Below are 24286 nucleotides of genomic sequence, written 5' to 3' on the forward strand. Positions count from 1 at the left end.
ATGGCGAGCGCGGCGGTCCCCGCGCAGCCCCGCGAATCGGAGGCCCCGCAGGAGCGAGGCGCGGCGGCGCCCGGGGAGCCGGAGCCGATGGAGGTGTCAGGCGGGGCCGGGGCGGCGGCGGTGCTGGGAGAGACGGGGCTGGCCGTGGGCTGCTGCATCGCGGCGGCGCTGAGCTGGGAGCGGCCTCTCCGCAGCCTGGGCGGCTTCGTCTGCGCCAACCTGCTCTTCTGGTGAGCCAGCCGAGCCGGGGTGGGCGCCGGGGCCGGGGTCGGGACCGCCCCCCGGGAAAGCCCCCGCCCGGTCCGCACGGCCCCGCCCGAGCCGGGCGTCTCCTTCCCCCGCCCCGCGCTGCCCTCAGCGCCCGGGAGGAGCGTTCGCCCCCTGCCCTGCTCTGCCGATCGCCCCTCGCGGGGGACTGGCCCGCGCCCCAGCCCAGGAGGCTCCTGCTTTTCACTTCACCTGCGCATTCACGGCATCCCCTGCCCTCGCCGCCGCTCCGGCCCTGGCCGTGGCCCTCGCTCTGAGAGCATCTGCCTGGCCGGCTTCTTTCGCCGTCGGTGTCTGCCCCAGCCCGCACGCACACACGGTCTGCCCCCATAGCTCGCAGCAGGATGCGTGATGGTGATGATGAGGAGCAGGCTAGATGGAAGCTGAGCAGGGCGGCTGCAGGACGCCCCGCCGAGAACTCGCATTTGTCACAGCCGAGATGATCCGCGGGCCCGCATTTCTGTGCAGAATTTTGAAACCTGCTGAAATCAGGTCCCGAGCCCCTCGGTAGTGCTGTGCTGATGCCCTGGTCCACTGCTTTAGAGTTCAGTTTGGGTGTATGTGCTTTTCCACATTGGTGGCCTACTTAGTGGAGTCTTTGTGAAGTGGGCACAACCAGAATGCTACTGCAGTGCACCAGTTCTCTTTTTGGACTAGCTTTTTGTAGTTGGAGACACTTTAGTAGAATAAACCCCGGAGATTAACACAGGGATGTGTTTATTGTTGTGTTTGTTATGTCTCTTCTGTTAATTTCTGTAGGAATAAAGTTGTCTTTCTGTGTGAAACTTCTTTAGGGCTTTCTCGTGATCTTAGGTTTTGCCAATGCCTATATGTTTTTGTGATTTCTGATCTAAAATGATGTTTTATGCCTGCTTGATCATGTAGAGTGATGGATAAATTAGTGCACTGTCTAATAATACTGCAGAGGCCCTTATGACTGAATAGTGTTTCCTCTCCTGTGGGTAGAGCTGCCTCCTTTCCTCTTAAGTGAGCAAGAGGTAAACAAGCAGTGCTGTGGATAATAGCAAACTCTTCTTGGTTCTCTGTAACCCTAAGAGTGTGATGTTTAAACATGCAATCCAAGTCAGAGAGAGAAAACTTCCTGGAGCTTTGTGCTGTGCAAGAAAATCTCTGCCAATATTTTCAAAATAATTTTATCCTTTTTTATCCCAGGAGCAGAGTGTGTGTGACATCTAATTTGGGTTGACTTTTATTATCTGTCTTGCTCTTAGGTATCCATGGTAAATCCTTTCATTGGGAAGGTTACATGGTTTTGCTCTCATTTTCTGCATTCTTCAGAGGTCACCTGTTCTTTCAGCCATTTGGAGGAGTCATAATGCTTTATATTTCTTTGCAACGTGGCTCTGATAAAGTTTTCAGCATCTAGCAGAATACATTTCCATGTCTCAAGGGATAGTAGCTGCTGGGCAACCCACTGGCTATTATTTTGTGAGATTTGATCAAAAGCAAGGTATAATTCAATGCCTGGTAGTCTTAGTGGCAAATTGTTATGTGACCAATATTTGAAGTTATTTTATCAAAATTTATAGCTCACTCTACTTTGTTGCTTTCAAGATGAGTTGGAACAGCAAAGGTCAGGACACAGATTGCTCAATTTAATTTGGTGGTCAATTGCTCAATTTAATTTGGTGGTATTTTACCTCAGAAGGAAGCTCACTATCTCAGTGACAGGGAATTTTGAGAAGTGTAAATGGGCTAAGAGATGTGCAGAAGTAGGAATGATAACCAGTAGACTTCTATGGTTTGGGAGCACCAGGAAAGATCTCGTTAACAAACCTATGAAATCTGACGCTTTGAAAATTAAACAGTCATTTAAAACTAAGGTCACATTTCCCTGCTTTGGTATTGGGATACCAAATCCCAATGGTATGGTGAGTGTTTGCAGTACAGTGTGTTTGCTGCTTCTCCTTTTCTTGTTTGACATCCAGCTGGTCAGCCTGGTTTGTGATGACTCAGACAGTCACTACTGCTTCAGGACTGGGAGCAAGTGTCCACCCCTGCTGCCTGGGAAGTCTCTCCTGGCAGGGCTTTGTGCTGGCTGGAGCCTGTAGGTAGAAGGAACATTTCCTAGCTGTTGTTTCATGTGCCTCTTCTTTCTTTGTTGTGTGCCTATAAGTATCCCTGCCCCATAGGAAGACTTCCATTGTATGTGGTCTCTAATCAGGATATCTCGGAGTTGAGAAGTCTGTATTGCTGGATGGGAGACTTCTCCCACTATAGCAGCAACAGCGCTGGTGGAAGAGGGAGAAAGGGGAGGTGAGGTTTAATTTTACAGTATTTTTAATTTTGGATAAGCAACACCAGGTCCTGCCATCAATTTAATTTTTTGGGACTGTTTTTCTCGTGGTCAGTTTAGTTCTTGTATGTATACCCATGAAAATACTTTGTGTGTAAACTGTTGCAGTGGGAGCTTCTGAGAGTGAACTGTTTCTATGGTGTCACAGGATTTATTTTTTTAATATTCCATTGTAGCCTCTTTTATGTTAAAAATCTCTTAGCCATTGTACTGTATATAAGTGCATTTTTGGCGGTTGCTACTCAAATATTGTACTTGTAAGTACAAGAAATTTACTAACTTAATTTCATTCTGATTTCCTTTATTTTTTTTTTTTTATATTCCTGACAAATAATTTTGGACCTTTAACAAGAGAGTAATAAAAGTAGACAAATCTGGCTGCTGAAAAAGCATTTTTTTAGTTACCACATCCATTATTTTTTCACCATGAAGAACTTTAAGCTTCTTGCCCCAAATGAACCTGACTGAAAATTCTTAAAATGAACAAGGGAGATATATATATATTTATAATTTTTCACCTGACTCTCTGAAATATGATTTAGGTTCTTGTGCTGTATGTACTTTGAAGACTAAAGTCAAAATAACACAGGAAAAGAAGGTTGGGTTTTTTCCCCTGTTTTACAGCCTTTGTACTGAAATGTGAGTGATTGGCCTGAGAATAGAGAAACTATGCTGGTGCCAGAAGTTCACTCCAGGTGTTCTAAGTGTTAGGCTGTTCACTGATAACTTTCAGTCTTTGGTTTAATCTTAGCCAAATATTAACATTCATTCCTAGATTTTTTAATTAGCATTCTATCCTAATTATTATTATCTCTGTGTGTGGAATAGAGGGTATAGTGTCAGCTTTTTGTTCTCCCAATCTGTAATTTAAAATTTCTACAAGGTCAGAGGGACAGCTTTATTTTCAGTAATTCTGTACTGTTCCATGTGTTTTGTAGTTTGCAGATATCTATTTCAAATATGTCTTCTATCTGCAGATAAATGTTTCAAACCTGAGTACATTCACGTCTGCAAGGTCATCCCTATATGCATCAGTTGCATCTGTTCACCAATTGCCCGATTTCCTAATTTCCCTAGGATTTTTTTCTGAAGAGAGGTAGCAGAAAGACTGACATGTAATAGATCTTTTCTCTTCCTGTCTCTTTCTGGAATGAATTTACTGCATTACCCTGTTTGCTATTCTCTTCACCAGCCCAAACCCACATTTTTCTTTGAGGATTTTAATATACCTTCTGACTCCAGAAGGTATATTTGCATGTTAGTGCAGGTCTGTTCTTAACAATGTTACATTATGTTATTGTACTGGCTCAACAAAGTAACTGACCAACTCTGTAAAATATCAGTCCTTGATTTAGACAGGTGTGCAGGCCTAATTTGCTCTTAAAAATAGTCTTTTGTCACCATCAATACCCATATTTTTTTGTTTGCTTGATCGGTCTCAGACTGAGTGAATATTTCCATTGTCTGATAGAAACAATCAAGAGAGAAAACAATTGCTTTTATGTGAATTGTCTGTGTGCATTGCATCAGGTAAAGATTGTGTATTTTCCAGACAGAAAATCTAATTGCTCTTTGAATGTTAGTAACAAAACACACATTCAGAGTTCAGAACCTTGGTGTGTTTTATTTTTAAGTATCCAGTTTGTTTTAGGAGTTGTTACTGAAGTGTTTGTTTTGTTTTAAAGTATCCAGTTCAGTTTAAGATTTGTTCTTGAAGTGTCTCTTACTTGAAATCTCTGCTTGGCAATGACGAAGTATACCATGAAGAGATTTCAAAGTCCTTTTCATTCATTATTTTATTTTTTTCAATGTAAGAAAGCAATACTAAGCTAAGCATTTCTTTCATGTATTTGCACACAAGTTGTAAATTCTACCACTACTATACCTTGATGGACAGCTTGCCTATAAAGCAAGATTTCTGCCCATTTAGAGAGCAGTATGCATGCACAATGTATGCTTGCATTTTTATTCTTTGTTACAAGACGTACAGCAGCCGTGTTTTATATATTTGTGGACTGTACATTTTTGTTCATTATTGGCACTGACTTGGCTATCACTGGAAATATAGTCCAGGGGAACTACTCAGACAGGACATTCATGGTGATAAAATGTCAAATTAAGTGAGAATTGGAATAAAAGAAATCTTTGAAATCAAAACATAAAGAAAAATACATGAAAGTTAAATGAGCTGAAGTAAGGCAGGGTGTTGATATTCTGAGGCCAGTTTGTAGTATGTTGGTCTTCGGATCACTTAATTAAATTTGTAACATCTTCCAAGTCAGGAGAACACATAGGGATTTTTCCTTATAGCACCACATGGTTTTGAATGTGGGAAATTTTGGTCTTTGGCTTTTGTTACAGGAAATCTTAGAGCTACATTCATAGTTGTTTTAGGATTACTTCCCTGAAATCCAAAGTATCAGGAGAGCACACAAGTGAATACTCCTGCCTTAAATTCTAATAAGAGTTTATGTCTCTGATCACTCAAGTAGGAGTGGTAGAGAAGGTTAAGTATTGACATTAGTCTTTTGTTTGTAGTGATAACACATTCATTATCAAAAAAGAGAAGAAAATTCTGGCATGGATAGCTTTAAAATTCACTGTGCATTCTCGTGAATGGGTTTCTTATACGGTTGCTAGTTTGTTTCTTCTAGTCTGATAGTTCTAACTTAATTTGCTGATTTTTGCTAAGACTTTGTAACCTATAGGTATTGAGATTTATTTTATCACACCTAGCTATAGTGTAGCAAATTGCTGATATTTCTTAAAGCTTTAAAAAATGTTTGTGGTTTGTTGTTTTTTGCTTCCTAGAAGGTAGTATTCCAAAAATACTCTTCCTCAAGTAAAGCTAAAATTCCAACCTCAGCACGAGTTGTCATATAGTTTTAAGGTCTACTTGTTTTTACTCAGGAAGTTTTAGGTTTATGTTCACTTTTCCAATACAAATGATGAAAACTTTTGAAGGCTTTGGAGGTAGAAAAGTGGAACAGAAAATTAAATTAATTTGATTTGTTAGCAAAAATAATTAAAAGCCATTAACAGCTTTTTAGTGACAGTTTGCATACTTTTGGCTGAGAGATTAGTTTACAGGAATGAAAATTGACATTGTTTAAGAGCCAGATGGTGTTACATAAAAACCTGGACAGTTGACAGCATTTTTCAACCAATAAGATGAAATCAGGATCAGCCAGAAAAGAAATCAAGTGGGGTAATTGCAGAAAAGCAAGCATTACTAAACAATTTAGGTTCAAATCTAGGAGAGAAACTTGAAGGAAGATGGAAATCCAGAACAAAGGAGAATAGAAATGAATTGCAGCATGGCTTGTGTTTATTCTGTCTTGATGAAACATACATATGCTGTGGCTAAAGCAGTTGTTTGAAGAGAGAAATTATAGTTTCTTTGTGTATTGCTTAAAAATAATGGAACCTTTCAAATAGTAAGTAGAATTTTGAGAACAATGGACGTTTTAGAGGGATATGCTATGCTCCATGGTAGATGTTACAGGACTAATGAGAGTATTAAAGAAAAGGAGATTTAGGGCAGCACGGTAGAGGTGCTACTGCTCAAACTGCTGCTACTGTATCAGAAAATGGGATTAAGATTTCTTCTGTACTTTGCCTGAGCATAGGTTAATTAAGGTCATCTGGGCATTTGTCTGTAAAAACAAAGCAAGCAAGGTTATTTGATGTTATGTGTTTAAATCAAAATAGTTTTAACTTCCATGGAAATATCATCCCCTGTTTTCACTGACGTACCAGTAGAATTTGATATCACAGTAGACCTCAGAAGGTATGTAGTTTAGGTCATTTAAACTTTCTTCCTCTCAATTGTTTTTTATGTGCCTGTCTGAATGCAACAGGTTACAGTAAATCTGATCCAAAAGCACAAATATTGAAAACATGATTCTAACTGCTGCATTCCTCAAGAGGTTTCCGTGTAAACAGCATGCGATAATTTTGCAATGTGAAATTATTAACTTAATTCTATTTCCCAGAACCACCGATATACTTCCAAATGTACCTGTTTATAAGCACATTTCTTTTTGGTGATTAAATGCAAAGCATTGGAACTATTTTTATAGTGTTTTTTTTCTTAGAGACTTATACTATTTTTGGTTTTATTTAGACTTATTTTTAAGTTTAAGAGCTGGTTTCTTGAGTTGGGGTAGAGAAAATACACTGTTTGACTTCCTATTCTATGTGTTAACTTAAGATAGCATTGTCCAGACATCTTTGCTTTTGCCCTGAAACCTATGCACAGACCTTCCGGAGAAATACCCCTTCTACAGATGGCTGTCAAAGTAACAATAATTTAAATTTCTGGGAGTCTGGTTCTTAGGACAATAGATTTATTTATTATTCAATTCTTTTTTTCCTGCTAAATTCTAGAATGTTTTCAAAAGAAAAAACTGATTTGGTCTGTGCTTTCTGGCTGAATAAATATGATCCTAATCTTTTCAATGAAACCTGACAAATAAGCTCTTTGAATAAAGGTTGATGGCTGAGTTTTTTTTGTCTTAACAAAGAAAAGTTTTTAAAAGTGATGCAGGTTTTAGAATAATAAACATACCTTTTCTGCTTGAGGGGTTTTTTTAAATTATTTGTTTATTCTTATGTGCCTAGTGATAGAGTTTTTAGATTTCTGGGTGCTATCCAATGGGACACCCTTTGCTAGCTGGCATATGGGTTACAGATCAGCTGCTTTTCAGTGCTTCATTTCACTCTCTTTGAAATATCTCAAATACCTAAGATTTTGGATGGAACTCTTATTTAAAGAAAGACTTGAAGTGAAAAATGGTGCTTCTTTCTAATTTGTGTCTTTGTGGAAGGTTTTCCTCCACTAAATTAGACATGATCTAAACCATTTTTAATACGCATGTTTTAACAAGCATTCTATAACAGCATTTCACAGGTTTTCAGCTAAACATATATACAGCTTTCTAAGTTCAAGGTACCTAGAGTGCTGGTGTGCATATTTTAAATTTTAATTAACATCAGATGTGGAATAAATGCTTTTGAAATTATTTTATTCAACAAATCATGCTTTTTGGAAGGGTGGGGAGATTTTTTAGACTGAATTTAAGTCTTTGTTGCTTCTAAAATTTTTGACACCAGATGTGCTTTTACATGTTAATTCCTTCTCTTTATCACAGAATCTGTTGTGCCATTTTTTGTGTATTTTTCAGACATCCAGGTTGACAGTTAAATGTAATATAAATATAATAATATTGCACCAAATTCTATTCTATAAAGAGATCCTACCAAAATAAGTATAACTTTTTGTATAACTAAAGTGTAACTGCATAACTTACTCTGCCTTAAGTGAAAATCTACACTTTTTGTGTAGGAATTGGGAAGGGATTTTAGCACTATAGTTCTTGAGCAGTTATCTAAATACTTTGACTCAGATCCTGTATCTTGGTTTCAGCTGGGATGGAATTCTCTTTCTTCCAGGTACAGTGTTGCAGTGCTGTATTTTGGATTCAGTATGAGAACAAAATTGATAACAAACTGGTGTTTCAGTTGTTGCTGAGCAGTATTTACCCTAAGTCAAGGACTTTCCAGTTTTCCAGGCTCTGCCAGTGAACAGGTGTACAAGAAGCCAGGAAGGAGCAGAGCCAGGACAACTGACCCAAGCTGGCCAAAGGGATATTCCAAACCACAATGTGTCATGCCCAGTACACAAGCAGAGAGGAGCCAGCCAGGAGCTGCCCATCACTGATCAGGTTGGGCTGAGCACTGGTCAGCAGATGAACAGTGGTATTGGCATTCACTGGTTTTTCCTTGGCTTTTATTCCTCTCTTTTTTTGTTGTATCACATTTCATTTATTATTGTTGTTACTCTTATTAACTTTATTTCAATTATTAAAATATTCTTAAGCCCCAGCTTTTACTTCTTTCCATTCTCCTTCCCATCTCACCAGGGCAGGAGAAAAAGTGAGAAATAATAATTGCCAGCTAGTGTTATATCACAACACCAAGATATACTGAAGGAACAATAGGAAAGATACTGGATTATTGAGTTCTGATTTCCAGTGTTTTGAGTCTTGGATTTCCATATTTGTAGATGCAGCATTTTGATATTTACAGAGGCTTAGTATGAAAATCATTTGTATAGAAGAGCCATTCATGTAAAAGATGTAAATTTCGTATACATGAAAACCAGGATTTTCAAAACTGCTTTGGGATTTCTTTTCAGTTAGGAGAGTCTAAGTGTTAAATTACCCGTAAATAAAATAGAGTTGAATATATATTTTTTCTTTTTTATTAACAGGAGGGCAAACAAAATTATTAACCCAGTGATCAGTAAGGGCACAAGCTTTCTGATACTACCTTTACCATGTATTTCAAAAATTGTGTTCCGGCAATGTACAGTAATTTCACGAATACAAGCCGCACCGTTTTGACCAAAATTTTGCTCCCATACTGGAAATGCGGCTAATACTCAGGAGTCGCCAATATGTGAATAATTTTCTGACATTTTCAACCCCGGGAGTGCCAACCAAGTCAGTGCAAACTGCAAAGTCAAGCTCCTGCCAGTAAAACCCTGCATTTATGCGGTTGTTACAAATTGGTTTACTCTGTTGCGCGGCAGGTGGAGCTGCTCCGTGCAGGAAACACAGGGGGTGGGGAAGGCGGGGCAGCTCTCTCCTGCTGGCCCCGCAGCTCAGGGGGCTCCTGTCCCCGCGTACCACCGCCGCAGGAGCAGCTAGGCTACATCCCCACCTCCCATCGCCGCCACAGGTGCTGGCGGGCTCTGTGCCCCCCTTGCCGCTACGGGGCAGTGCTGGGCCGGGGTGACCAAGCCCAGTGGTGGTGGCAGCTGGCCCCAAGCGGCCCCGCCGAGTGGCAGCGCCGAGCTGGGCCACCCAGCCCTGTCGGTAGCCCCAAGCCCTCATGGCCTGAGCCAAGCCAGTAAACCCCGCCCTGCCACAATTCTGTTACTATTTGGCAACTTTGTTGCACACAGGTCCTTGCTGCGAACGACAGAGCGGCTTATACTCAGGTGCTGCTTATTTATGGACAGAAAACAAAATGTTTGCCAACACCCGGCGATGCGGCTTATACTCAGTGCGGCTTGTATGCGTTAATTTACTGTACTTCATGCTGTAATTAGAAGAAAACAAGCCCTCTTCCCTTCCCCAGAACTCTTGCTTGAGACAGTCATCAGCATTTTTTGCAACCAGACAGGTGTTGATTGCTCCAGCAGTAAGTGTGGAAGAATAGTTTACATTCAGCTCCAACCAGGAAATGGTTACCACCAGGAAACAGTTATTACCACAAGTCCTAGTTTGGAGGACAGGTGTCTGCTAAGAAAGGCAGGAGCCTCTCTTTAGAATGGAGAATGTAAACCCCCTCCCTCCAAATTATTAGAATTTTGAAATCAACGTGGTCTCAGTTAAAGATATGGGAATTAGGAATAACAGTTCTTTACTAAGAAAATTAAAATAGAAATACAGTACTACAAAGCACAAACTCCAAAGTCAGAGTACAACCTGACACCCCGTCAGTCAGGGTGTTGGTAGCAGTCCCATTAAATGGTGGTTGTAGTCCTTTTGTAGTGACAGGTGTGATTCAATTGAAGCAGTGCTCCTGTAGAAGGTGCAGTTTCCCTCCAAAGGTCCAGTGGCAATGTGGAGAAGTCCGGTTTTCCTCTGGAGTCCAGATGGAAAAAGGGCTCCCTTAGTTTCCCAAAATCTCATTTTTCATCTTGGTAAGAAAGGCTTGGCTCTTCCCCCTGGCTGAAGCATCTCCCAATGGGATGAAGTAATTTTATCAGTCACACAGTGGGACTCAATGGGCCATTAGCAGAAGATACCTCCTTGGAGGAAGGATGGATTGTGAAAAGATAAAGAACAATGCCCCACCTGGTTTCAATGGATGACCCATTAGCAGAATATCTCTCATGGAGATGAGGATCACTGCCCCACCTGGTCTCATCAGATGGTGATAGAATAGATACTTTTGATCACATCCTGTATTGTAAACCAAGACATTATCCACCCCTTATTCTATTACCATCTGCATAATGACACCTTACACACCATTCTCACTTAAGATTAGGTTTCCCTGCGGTACACAATGGGTTTCTCCATCTTTCTGCATTGCCCACCAAGTGTAACCAGGTCCTTGAGCAAAGACAATCCCAGGGATGGGTTTGTCCTTGCCCGAGATGGGACTAATCCAAGCAGTCTTTCCTAAAATACCTTTCATGTGCACCACAGGGACTTTATCTCCATCCACTATGTGCAAGGGTTCAGACTGGGCAGGACCAGCTTGATTGATGGACCCTCGAGTGTTGACCATTGGGGTGGCCTTTGCGAAGTTCGTTTCCCAGTTCTTGAAGGTTTCCCTGCCAAGCACTTTTAGTGTGGTCTTAAGCGGCCCGTTGCATCATTCAACTTTCCCGGCAGCTGGTGGATGGTAAGGGATATGATATATCCATTCAATGCCATGTTCTTTGGTCCAGGTGTTGATAAGGCAGTTTTTGAAATGGGTCCCATTGTCTGACTCAATTCTTTCAGGGGTACCATACCTCCAAAGAACCTGTTTCTCAAGGCCCAGGATGGTGTTCCAAGCAGTGGCGTGGGGCACAGGGTAGGTCTCCAACTATCCGGTGGTGGCGTCCACCATGGTCAGCACATAGTGCTTGCCTAGGCGGGTCTGAGGCAGTGTGATGTAGTCAACTTGCCAGGCCTCCCCGTACTTATATTTGGACCAATGCCCACTGTACCAGAGGGGTTTCACCCACTTGGCCTGTTTGATGGCAGCGCACATATCACAGTCATGGATAACCTGAGAGATACTGTCCATGGTTAGATCCACTCCTCGGTCTCGTGCCCACTTATACATGGCGTCTCTGCCCTGATGACCTGAGGCATTGTGGGCCCATCGAGCCAGGAACATTTGTCCCTTGTGTTGCCAATCTAAGTCTATCCGTGACACCTCTATCTTTGAGGCCTGATCTACCTGCTCGTTGTGTCGGTGTTCCTCATTAGCCCGACTCTTGGGGACATGGGCATCCAGGTGACGAACTTTCACAGGTAGCTTCTCTACCTGGTGGCAATGTCTTTCCACTCGTTGGCAGCCCAGACCGGTTTTCCCCTACGTTACCAGTTTGCCTTTTTCCACCTTTCCAGCCAACCCCACAGGACATTGCTACCATTCATGAATCAGTGTAAAGGTAGAGCTTTGGCCACTTCTCTCTCTCAGCAATGTCCAAGGCCAGCTTTGAGTTCAGCAAGTTGACTTGATCCACCTTCTCCTTCAGTAGCTTGTGCAACCTGTCATGTGGGGCTCCATATGGCTGCTTTCCACTTCCGGTTCATCCCCATGATGCGGCAGGAGCCATTGGTGAAAAGAGCGTAGCATGTTTCATCTGCCGGCAGTTGGTTATACAGTGGGGCTTCCTCAGAGCGGCTCACTTGTTCTTGCTCCTCGTCATTGGCGAGACCAACATTTTCACCTTCTGGCCAGTTCGTAATTATCTCCAAAATCCCAGGGTCATTTGGGTTTCCAGTATGGGCGTGTTATGTGATGAGGGCAATCCACTTGCTCCATGTGGCGTTGGTGGCGTGGTGGGTAGAGGGAACCTTTCCTTTGAACATCCACCCCAGCACTGGTAGTCGGGGTGCCAGGAGGAGTTGTGCTTCCGTGCCGATCACTTCTGAGGCAGCTTGGACTCCTTCATAGGCAGCCAAGATCTCCTTCTCTGTAGTAATTGGCTTCAGACCCTCTGTAGCTCCGGCTCCAGAATCCCAGAGGTCGGCCTCGAGTCTCCCCAGCCACCTTCTGCCAAAGGCTCCAGGACAAGCCATGGTTCCCGGCTGCAGAATAAAGCACATTCTTCACATCTGGTCCCGTCCTGACTGGGCCAAGGGCTACCGCATGAGCGATCTGCTTGATCTGGGCAAAGGCTTGCTGCTGCTCAGCACCCCAGTGGAAATCGTTCTTCTTACGGGTGACCAGGTAGAGAGGGCTCACAATTTGGCTGTACTCAGGAATGTGCATTCTCCAAAAGCCTATGGCACCTAGGAAAGCTTGTGTTTCCTTCTTGCTGGTTGGTGGAGACATCGCGGTGATCTTATTGATGACCTCAGTGGGGATCTGGTGCCGTCCATCTTGCCACTTTACTCCCAGGAACTGGATCTCTCGGGCAGTTCCTTTGACTTTGCTCTTTTTAATGGCAAAGCCGGCTCACAGCAAAATCTGGATGATCTTCTCTCCTTTCTCAAATACCTCCACTGCCGTGTTCCCCCACACAATGATGTCATCGATGTATTACAGGTGTTCTGGAGCTTCACCCTTTTCCAGTGCAGCCTGGATCAGTCCATGGCAGATGGTGGGGCTGTGTTTCCACCCCCGGGGCAGACGATTCCAGGTGTACTGCATGCCCCTCTAGGTGAAAGCAAACTGAGGCCTGCACTCTGCTACCAGAGGAATGGAGAAAAATGCATTGGCTATGTCAATGGTGGCATACCACCTTCCTGCCTTGGACTCCAGCTCGTACTGGAGTTCCAGCATGTCCGGCACGGCAGCGCTCAGTGGTGGAGTCACTTCATTCAGTGCACGATAGTCCACAATCAATCTCCATTCTCCATCAGACTTGCGCACGGGCCAGATGGGGCTGTTGAAGGGTGAGTGGGTTTTGCTGACCACCCCTTGGCTCTCCAACTCACGGATCATCTTATGGATGGGGATCACGGCATCTCGATTCGTCTGGTACTGCCGGTGGTGCACTGTTGAGGTGGCAATTGGCACTCGTTGCTCTTTCACCTTCAGGAGTCCCACTGCAGATGGGTTTTCTGAAGTCCAGGAAAGGTGTTCAACTGCTTAATGCCCTCTGCCACTACAGCAGCTATTCCAAAAGCCCATCTGTATCCCTTTCGGTCGTTGTAATAGCCACTCCTGAGAAAGTCTATGCCTAGAATGGGCGGTGCCTCTGGACCAGTTACAATCGGATGTTTCTGCCACCCCTCCCCTGTCAGGCTCACCTCAACTTCCAGCAAAGACAATTCCTGTGATCCCCCGTCACCCCAACAATGGAAACAGTTTCTTCCCCCACCTGTCCTGATGGTAACAGGGTACACTGTAAGCCAGTATTAACTAACACCCTGTGTTTTTGTGGCTCTGATGCGCCAGGCCATCGGATCCACACCCTCCAATAGACCCTGTTATCCCTTGCCTCTCCCTGACTAGAGGCAGGGCCCCTCTAGTCCTAGTTATTATTTCCTTCATGGGCATGCATAGTAGAGGTTCCTTCAAGTGGATCTGACAGATTATCCTCCCTTCTGTAATACCCTGCACCTTGATTATGGAAGTTTGAGGCTACCTTCACTTCAGCAGAGCTCCCTACGTTAGTGTTTCCCTCCCTGAGTTGATGCACCCGTGCTGCCAGGACAGAAATGGGTTTCCCATCCCATTTTCCCATGTCTTTCCCATGGTCACATAAAAAGAAGCACAGACCAGCTCGTGGGGTGTACCCTCACTCCCTAGCTGGGGGGCATTGACTTCCGACTTTGGAGTCTGTGACTCGCACTGGTGCTGCATTGATTTTCTTAATCTCCTCTCTCATCCCTCTCATCTCCTCCTTAAACTCCTCTTTGAGTTCTTTAACCACAGCAGAGACATGAGCCTGGATTGGGCCATTGATCATGCTCTCAAAATTTCTGAGCTTGTTAGCAACAGAACCCACTGTCTCTTGGTTGTTGTTGGCATTAATCATTGCAATGAAGGTGGTGTATTGAGATGGTCCCAGGTCTGCCAGATTCCACAGCATGTGCCCTGTGCACCTGACCTTGTCAGGGCCATTGTCATGCTGTCCATCCCTCCTAAAGAGTACCTCCAGTACTGCCACTTCCCTCAGCTGTTGGATCCCTTCCTCGAGGGTTTTCCAGTGCATTCTATGGTGGTGCTCCTGCATTCTCTCTCTGTGGACAAATCTCTCTCTTACACTCATTAAAAGCTGCTCCCAGAGGGAAAGGGGATCTGTCTCTCTTACGAATACCTGATCTACACCTGAATCCTGGGTCAAAGGTCCCAAATTCCTTGCCTCAGTACCATCCAGTTGCACACCCGCACCCATAAGGTCCCAGACCCGAAGTAACCAAGTTGTAAAAGCATCACGGCCCCATTGTAGAATGTCTTTTCGCAGATTGTGGAGATTTTCATACGATAGGTACTCAGTGACAATCTCAATCTCTGGTTCCCCTGCTGGTTGTGAGGGCCCTCCTTTATTATCCTTATTGTCTAGGTGCTTTGTTTTTGTCTTAGACTTTGTAGTTTCCGCAGGGGCGACTGCTGCTGGCTGTGAATGTCCCTGTAGTTTAGTTGGAACCTGGACAGACATGACGTTAGTAGGTTCCACTGCAACATCATTGGATTCTCCCTTTTTAGGGCAGGGGGAGGGTCTCTCACCAGCTGGGGAAATGTACTCCTTTAACATCTGGCCTATCTCCTTCACTGGAACCCCCACCCACTCCAGGTGGTTCCTTTCTGAGGTGGGCTCTGGGGCAGGGTCAGGCTCTGGGGCAGCATCCCTAGTTTCTGGGGCAGGGTCAATGTCTGCAGCACCATCTCTGTTTCCTGGAGTGGGTATCAGGGTTGTTATTCATCTTAATCCCCCCTTATCTCTAAATGTTAAATAGAACAAGCCTATCAGTAACACAAGCCACTGTATGATATCATTAGCATTTAGAGGAGGTCTGAACCCTTCAAAATGTGGTGGGGTAGACCCAAAAATCTGGGTGAAGGGTTGAGAGAAAACTTCCCCTGGTGTCATTCCCTCACAGTAAGTACCATTATTAAAGTAACCCCAAAAATATACAGTGAGTGTGTGATAGCCCTGAATCCATGTACCCGCCTTCCAAAGGAAGTTAAAAATCCATGAATTCCTCAACTTATCAACCCATAAAGCAAACTGGGTAACAGCCACAGTAGCTTAGTTATAGGGCCCCATGTTTAGATAAGGGCCTACAAATGGGAAAATTACAACCACAACCTCATGCCACCCAAACCAGGGTAAACTAGACAACATATAGCCACCTAATGAGGTTTCTCTATCAGCACACAAAAAATAGGTGACTCAAGAACTGTTATTCTTTTGTCTCTCGATGCCCCAAAATCTGTCCTAGTTTGGGGGACAGGTGTCTGCTAAGAAAGGCAGGAGCCTCTCTTTGAAATGGAGAATGTAAACCCCCTCCCTCCAAATTATTAGAATTTTGAAATCAAGGGGCTCTCAGGCAAAGATATGGGAATTAGGAATAACAGTTCTTTACTAAGAAAATTAAAATAGAAATACGGTACTACAAAGAAACAAACCCCAAACCCTGACAAAGTCAGAGTACAACCTGACACCCCATCAGGCAGGATGTTTGTAGCAGTCCCATCAAATGGTGGCTGCATCCTCCTGCAGTGACAGATGTGGCTCAGGTGGAGCAGTACTCCCTCTGAAGGTCCAGTGGCGAAGTGGAGAAGTCTGGTTTTCCTCTGGAGTCCAGATGGAAAAAGGGCTCCCTTAGTTTCCCAAAATCTCATTTTTTATCTTGGTAAGAAATGTTGGGCTCTTCCCCTGGCTGGAGCAACTTCTGATGGGATGAAGTAATTTTATCAGTCACCCAGTGGGACTCAATGGGCCATTAGCAGAAGATACCTCCTTGGAGGAAGGATGGGTTTTTGAAAAGATAAAGAACAATGTCCCGCCTGGTTTCATTGGGTGGCCCATTAGCAGAATATTTCCCATGGAGATAAGGATCACTGCCCCACTTGGTTTCATCAGATGGTGATAGAATAGATACTTTTGATCACATCCTGTATTGTAACCCAAGACACCACATCTTTTCCTTACCCAAATGCCTTCAGTGTAGATGTTTGTCGAGACAGTGTTAGGTGGTCCCCCTGTAAGAGCAAAATACATACAGCTTTGAAATTGGCAATTCGGTATTGTCAAAATGCACTAGAAATATTTTCTGTCCACAGGGAGGGCCACACTTGCTTATCATTGTCTGATTGGAAGAAGACCAGTTCTATGGAAAGTTCTGGCTGAAAGGTGTCAGTAAATTTTCGCCTAAACATTTTATGAGGAAAAAAGTTATATACCAACCTGTGCTCTTTAGAACTCCACAGAATTACTCTGAAGAGTTTGACCCCTAGTTTTAAGATGTAAATATGAATTTGTGGAACACAGAACTGAAGTCCTGAAGTCACTCATGCTGCCCTGCGTGTCATAAAAATTGATGGTAAAGCAAAGATCCATGCTCACATTTGTGTTATTGACAACTTTCATTTATTTATGTGATTATCTCTAGAATTCATCTAAGGATAGATGGTTATTAAAAAAGTATCTGCTAACCTTTCCAGAAATAACTAGCACTAGTTGCTGATAGTCTAAATAATTTAATTTGTGAATAAAATGTTTTCTTATGTTTACAAAGTGTAACTCATTCATGGTTCTAGAATGTTTTGCAAAACCTTAACAACTGAAATGAAAGAATCAAATTAATGTATTTAACATTTGAAACAATTTGCTACTTCTGTGCCTTCCCTGTATCTCAGTTATACAATTAAAAATAGCTTTTTGTCACTCCCCATAAGTTTTTAATATGTTTATTGACTGCAATATTGTATGATATTGTTTAGCTTAAAAATTTCTTAGCTGGCTCATGACACTTGAATAACTTTGTACAATCCAGTTTGTGCAGTTAATTGTCCCAGGTGCTCTGGGAAAAATTCTGGTGCGCTGTTAGATACCTGCTTTTTTGATGCAACAAATTGACAGTAATGACATATGACCATCCCATATTCTAAAGAACTGGAGAAAAGAAGGAGAAGGTGCCTTAGGGTACTTTTATATCTTTAGGTTCACCATCATGGAGTTGAAGAATTTCCACTTTTAATTGTGGAAGTTGTCAAGTTTTGATTCTTACTTGAGCAGTTTAGAATCATTTCATCATTATATACAACTTCAGTATAACCAGGCCCAGAAACAGAAACTGTTGTGCCTCTAAGTTCTAATGTCAGCATCTTACCAAAAAAATATTTGCCAACCACTTCTACTAGCCTAAAATAGTCACAGAATGAAAGTATCATTCAGGTTGGTAGGAGCTTCATGGGGTCTCTAGTATGACTTGCAGCTCAAAATAAGATCAGTACTAAATTCAGATCAGATTTTTCAGGGTTTTGTCTTCACAGCCATCAAGGCTGGAAATTCCACAACCTTTGTGCTTAATCATCCATTAATATCGCTCCTATTTCATTTTACAAAAATGGGTTCTTGATCTTCCACAGTGGAGTTGAGTGGCAAGCTTGGTCCATCACACTTACATTCTTCCAACATAGAAGAACATAGGTTCTTCATAGGTCAGATACTCTGGCTTGCTCAAATGTGCTCCAGTTGAAACACATTGCTTGGGTTCTTACACAATTAAGCTTTTGAAAGTCCTGCTCCATAGTGGTCTGCCACCTGCTTAGCAACATCCAGTAGCTCTTTCACTTGAGTGCCCTGGACCAGAAGACATCCTTCCCAGTGACACCACTTGCCATCAGGGCAGGGGCTAGACATTTCTTGCAGACGTCAAACTAAGGTGGCTATATCCCAGTCCTGGGCACCTCATGACTGGTTTTTTTGCAGCCCTGCACTGTCTACAGCAGAATTTCTTGTCCCTTTGTTGTGCAACTGTCCTGTAAACTGCTGAAGTAGTTATCTAGAATGTGTAATTCTGTACATTGTTTTAATCTTCGCTTTCTTAAACCCCCGTTCCCCCCAAAAAACATTCAAAAAAATACTGCAGAATTCAAGGGGGGAACAAGTCTTGGTTATGTCTCTAGTAATGGTTTTTATTTCCACATCACTTGTAGAAGAAATTAATTTGAACTTCAGTCTGTTTTGTTTATTGCCTAAAAAAGATCATGTTCAGTAAGCTTCTCCTCTTACCATAGCCTTCTTCTACAGAACGGAAAGAGTGCAGCATATAAAGATTTAATTCTGGAACCTTTTATTTGTCATATGTGTGTGTTAAAATAGGCTGTACTCTTAAGCTTTTTTTTTTTTTTAAAGAAGGGGAAAAAATGCCCTAACTTTTATTAATAAGCAGAAGTACCACAGAAACTGTTATTCTGCTTGCTATGCGCAATGTTGATAATTCCTAGAAAAATTCTGAATCTGACAATGGTAGTGGAATAACAAGTGATTTTCAGATCCCTGCATGTTGAACTAACCATTTGATAGATTTATGATAGATATATGCCAAAATGAGTACAAGGGAACCTTATCAGCTTTTCACCAGAAAGGAACTCAAGGACATAGATCTCTGACATATAGCTCGCAGCTTTTCTAATCTGTGTTGCTCTGGCATCTGAGGGCTGACACAATCTGGATGAGTGAATTCACAAGGGGCAGTCTTTCTTGAAAACATCACAGTCTAGATAAAGAGCTAATAATGTTAAGGCATGGGAAGTTCAGTCAGAACAATTCAAAGCTCTTCAAAAAATTGAAGAGTCCATGTTTGGTGGCTACATTAACTGCTTCAACTAGTTTACAGTTCTTCCCCTCAAACATTGGAGCAGGGAGACTGCAGTATCAAGAAGGTGGAATGACATGACTTAGAAGCATCTTTCAGAGTGGATGCTGCCTTGTTAATCCTTGTTTGCTAATCCTGGTCCGCATTAGTGCAATTGTTTTTAACAGCAGGTGACAGCTGTGATTGCTGTGAAACTAACAGTTTGGTTTAGTTGTAAGCATTAACTAGGTCAAACATGTTCTGTGCATTTTTTGAAAGATACACTAAGCCTTCTTAGTAAGCATCTGATCTTACCTTGAAAAGCTGGTAAGATGTGTGTGTACATGCACACATGCACACAGTTGTGCATCAATTTTGGTATTGATGTGCGTATTTGAGACCAGCAAAGAGTGGCCAATGGTAATTGCTAAGTCAGGGCATTCTATGTGATTCTATGGACATTCATGCACAAGCACCATGAAGACCCTATAGAATGGACATGGTACTAAGCCCAAAAGATTTGAAGGTCTGCATTTGTTATAAACTTCTGCTACCTAGAAGTTGGATGAAGAATTTTTCACTTGATTTTTTTATACAGCATCACATCTTGAACTTAACACTTACACACAGTCAAAGATTTTTAATGCTGAATAAGATTACCAAGAAAAATAGTAGGACAACATGATGCAAAGCTGTTACAAGTTTTAATTTATTGAGCTATGATTGGGCAGTTTATTTAGAAGTTGCCCTGTAATCATTTTTCTCTACATTTCTCTGTTGGTTTTCTTGAGCTGGCTGAATTATAAAAAGGTGCTGATTTTATAAATTTCTTTTATAAAGTAGTCTTATAATTCAAATTCTCTACAGATATAAAAACCCTTTATGCTTGGATAAAATCTTCAGAGTGAGATTTGTGTTTGCATTGGAATTCATATACTGGTCTGCTCAGGGTGATTTGTAAGATGAGTTTGTGTTAAATGTGAAAATTAGTGCCTTGGACAGTGGCTTCTTACTGGTTTTGGCTAACCTCAACATTTAAAATTAATTGCTTTTACTTGGAAAAATTACCTTGTTTACTACTTCTATTCAGATCTTAGATTTACCAAGTGCTCAAAATCAGCTATTAAAATGCTTTAGCTTTTTTATTTAGTTAGTTGAATTTTAATTCTTTTTACTTCACACCCTTTTTTTGTGAGTTAGGGTATTTGCCAGTAAAACAGATAGAAGATCTAATCTCCAAACACACCTGGATAGAAAAGTCAGCAGTGCATGAGATTATAATTCATACTTTCTGAGTCTAGATCTGTTTGACTTGACTAGACATGTTCTAAATATTATGTAATTAAAAACAAAATTCATGAAAGCTTATTATGAAGACAAGTTTTAGTGTTATGCTGTGATATAGATTTACCTCATCTTTGTGTTTGAAGGAATAATTTGTATAAAAATCTTATTTAAACATAGGTTCTGTAGGAAACAAAATTTTAACTTGTTTTGTGCATTGTGCCAAGACAATTAATTTTAATGAAGCCACGGTTAATTTAAAAGCAGTATTTTCTATGCAATAATAAAAATATTTTGTTTTCTTTTTTCTCTGTGCGTAAATAAAAGTATGGACAAAAATCTACTACAAACTCAGTGTTTAATCTTTGTATCTTTGAATGTCATGCTCAGAGCTCTCAATATTTGCTTCTCATGGAAAGTTTGTGGGGAGGAACTGAATTCAATTATTGCAATCTGAGTCTATTTCTTCCTTTTTTTTTAGTAGCATTATTTATTAGTATTATTTATTAGTATTAGAAGCAGCTGTCAGTTTTTGTATGCTTCCAATGAGTTTTAAAGTATTCAACATTTATTCTTGATATTCTAGGTTTGTTGCATTGACCCCTTGGAGAGTGTATCATCTGACTTCCCTTATAATACTTGGAGTGTTAATTTTTCAGATAATGAAGGATTTGGTATTCTCAAAGCTGCAAGGTAAGTGTGCTGCTACAGTTCTGTGCTTGAACACCCACAATTTGGAACATGCTAAATCATTACTGAAGCCTGGTCAATATTATGATTATTGTAGAAGTATCAGCTAATTTTAGAGTGAGATAGTAGATCTTTGATGGTCTATTTCCATTTTCAATTAAGTTTTGCTGTATTTTATAGGGAGGGCATTAGGAGATTTGTTTTAGCACTTAGATGAGTGTTAGGAGTGGACAGTCATTCTTGTTTCACAACTGCTAGGTCTGAAAATGCATTCTTTCTAAAATACAAAGTTTTCCAAAACATTCATACTTCTTCCAAATAAATCATGTAATTTTTAGAAATTTTAGGACGTCCAATATGAATTGGTGAAATTTGTAAATAGATAGAGAAATTACCTATCTTAGCACAGCTGTAATAAGAAGTAAGCAGTATTTTCTTTTTACATTGTATAGCATTTTGTCTCTAGAGTCTTATGTGAATACAACTGATTTTGAAAGGGATTTTGAGTTTCTTGGCTGGTCTGGTGTTTTGGAGGGTTTTTTTGCAATTCCTGTCCTGTCCTTCATTACTATTTTGAAAATTCTTTGACAAAATGCTCATCATAAATTTTTAATTTTCATTGCCATGAAGATTTTTTTTCAATATTCTTATTTTTCCTTTTGTTTATTGTTAAATCCCATGCAAAGTGTTTGAAAAACCATCTTGCAAAAGCAAGAAATAGTGTCAGAGAAGCATGGTATTCCTCTTTGATGTACTAACACTTAATTTCTGACTGCTAAAGTCTTTTGTTCCCTGCTAAATTACAGCAGGTATTTACTACCTTTTCTGAAGGATGATTTACTGGCTTTCCTTTTTCTGAGAGTCTTGGTTACCATTCTGTTTCCTGCCTGAGTATTACAAGCCAAGAGGGCAATTTATAAAGCTGAGCGGAATTTGATATTTTATGCTCTGTGCTGTATAAATCACATTGAATGCCTTACTAGCTGGAAGCCAATGATTTAAGTAAATTCACTTGTACCTGTAAATGATATTTTTGTACTGACCAAATCCAGAATGTATCACTCTCATGTTTATGTGATTATTTAACCATTCATTTTAGAGATGAGGCTAGGAAGACTTCTGTTTCCTAGCTTATAGAATAATTATTTACTGTAGTAAACTCATTTATTTTTTTATTGTCTTTGATGGCATTGTAGACAAAGTTCAAGAAAAGTCAGGCTCTGGAAGTAATACTGTAGGAGTCTTGCGGTAATGAATATAAATCAATGAAGTGCCTCTCCAAAAAGCAGAAAAAATTCCAGTTTAACATATCTGTGTAGCTGCTTCATGCCTCCAGCCAGCCACTAGATGGCAAGACTATTACAGATTCATGAGAAATGTAAAGTGGTTGGCAGTATGTAGAAGTAAAGGATATGTTGATGTAAAAGTTATGTTGATTATCATCTTGATGGCATCCTTCCCTGTGGAAATGTAACTATCAAAGATTTGAATTTTTCCATGTATTATTTTAACTGTATGCTGATTTACAGAAAGCAATTCAAGAATTTGAATTTGGGATATCTTTATCCTACACTGTAAGGTAAAGATAATAAAGCTTCCCTGCTTGACTAATGTGGAGAATTCCTTGGTCATTTTGTCCCAGTTCTGAACATGTTCTATGAATAAAAATTAAAATTCCTTCTGATTTAGTGCATTGTATTTCATCTTACATTTCTACAATTGCAGGTGCGCAGCTTTGGAGGGCCATCACTGGCAAGTAGGTATTTTATTTTTAATGCATGGTTTTTTATTACTTTATTTTTTATAGTTGGTCTAGAACTTTTTTACATGTTTGTTTTCCTTTAATAAATTGCTGAATTATTTTGATCTGAAAATATTTTCTAAGTTTATTACTGCTTGTTCACAGCTTTTAATACATTCTTTCTTCTGATTTGTTATAGGAAAGTATAGAGTAATATATCAGAATAGTTCTAGAAATGCTTTTTCTTACACTAGGATTATCATCACTGTGTTTTCTGAGAATGAGTGCTTTCTTTGAAAAGTGGAATAATACTATGTTGGTCAAGGAGGTAACTTTTAGAAGTTCATTATACCAGTGCTGCTGACTGAAAGTAGGTAAGCTTGCTGGGGTTTCTTTTTAAATCAACACAAGTAATTGATTGTTATAATTGCCAATAAATATTAGTTGATATCCATATGGATAGAAATTAATAATTCTGAAGCTTGTTGTCTTGTCATTCACCTGTCCTAGCCACGTATTTATGTCATGTTAGTGGAGAGTATATAATTTATTTAATTTGTGGCAGTTGTCCTGGTTCCAGCCAGGACAAGGTTAATTTTTGCACTAGCCAGAAGGGATGTGGCCAGGACCCAGAGGTTACTCTCTACCACCTCTCCTGATGTTCCAGGGGTGGGGGCAGGAGTGCCTTCCAGGTCAAGTAGTGTGGCATCAGGGTCAGGCATGGTTGAGGGTTTACGTATGGCATGTGAATCATTCACCTGCCACATAAACTCTGATTTGTTGCTGTTGCTGTTTGTTGTTCTTTCTCATTGCTGTTTCACATAAATTTTTATTTCAATCCATGATCTTTACCTTTTATGTCTCCAGTTCCCCTGACCAGCCCTCCACAGGGGAAGGGGTGATGGGGGTGTGAGCAAACAGTGTATGATTTGGAGTGTTTCAGTGGGAACACTGAATTGGGGAACAGCATTCCTTAAGCACGGCAGCAGTATAAGCAATGTCTAAGGGATTTGCAGACAATCTATTTTCAGAAAAAAAGGTTGCATATTTAAGGCATTACTCTTCTAAACAGACCACCAGGATTTATTATATATCTGACATAACTTGAAAGCATATCCACTGGTACACTATTGTATTATAGCCTGACAGTGAAGAAACAGTAATGCAGAGTTAAAAAAAGGAAGATACCAGGTTTTGTTGTCCTTCTAGAGACAGATACTAGTGTCACAGAAATTACAGAAAGCAGTTCAGATGTGCAGCTCCTGTACAGTTTCATACCTCTAAATTTCCAGAGGTATGAATTCTCTTCAGACTTTCCTGTAAGCATGAAAAGAAGCAATGTGGAATTGATGACAGCTTAGTTCATGAACTGAGCAGAGTAAAATGCTTCTTTTACTGTAGCTGGTGCTACTTTGTGTATCTGTGTAGAGTGGCAGTGATTCAAAAAATTTAATTGAGAAGTTATTGCTGTGGCACAGTAGATTAGCGTGA

At 41.0% G+C, this 24286-nt stretch overlaps 1 protein-coding gene across 1 annotated transcript; it reads left to right on the top strand.

Annotated features, from left to right (window-relative positions):
- LOC116995322 (reticulophagy regulator 1-like) lies at positions 1 to 23121 on the top strand. Its single transcript, XM_033057989.1, has 4 exons — positions 1 to 230; positions 20951 to 21057; positions 22780 to 22810; positions 23050 to 23121. The coding sequence occupies exons 1-4, from the start codon at positions 1 to 3 to the stop codon at positions 23090 to 23092; spliced, it is 411 nt and encodes a 136-aa protein (XP_032913880.1). The 3' UTR covers positions 23093 to 23121.
- The last annotated feature ends 1165 nt before the right edge of the window (positions 23122 to 24286 follow it).

Source organism: Catharus ustulatus, chromosome 1, assembly GCF_009819885.2.
Source record: "Catharus ustulatus isolate bCatUst1 chromosome 1, bCatUst1.pri.v2, whole genome shotgun sequence".
Lineage (NCBI taxonomy): Eukaryota > Metazoa > Chordata > Aves > Passeriformes > Turdidae > Catharus > Catharus ustulatus.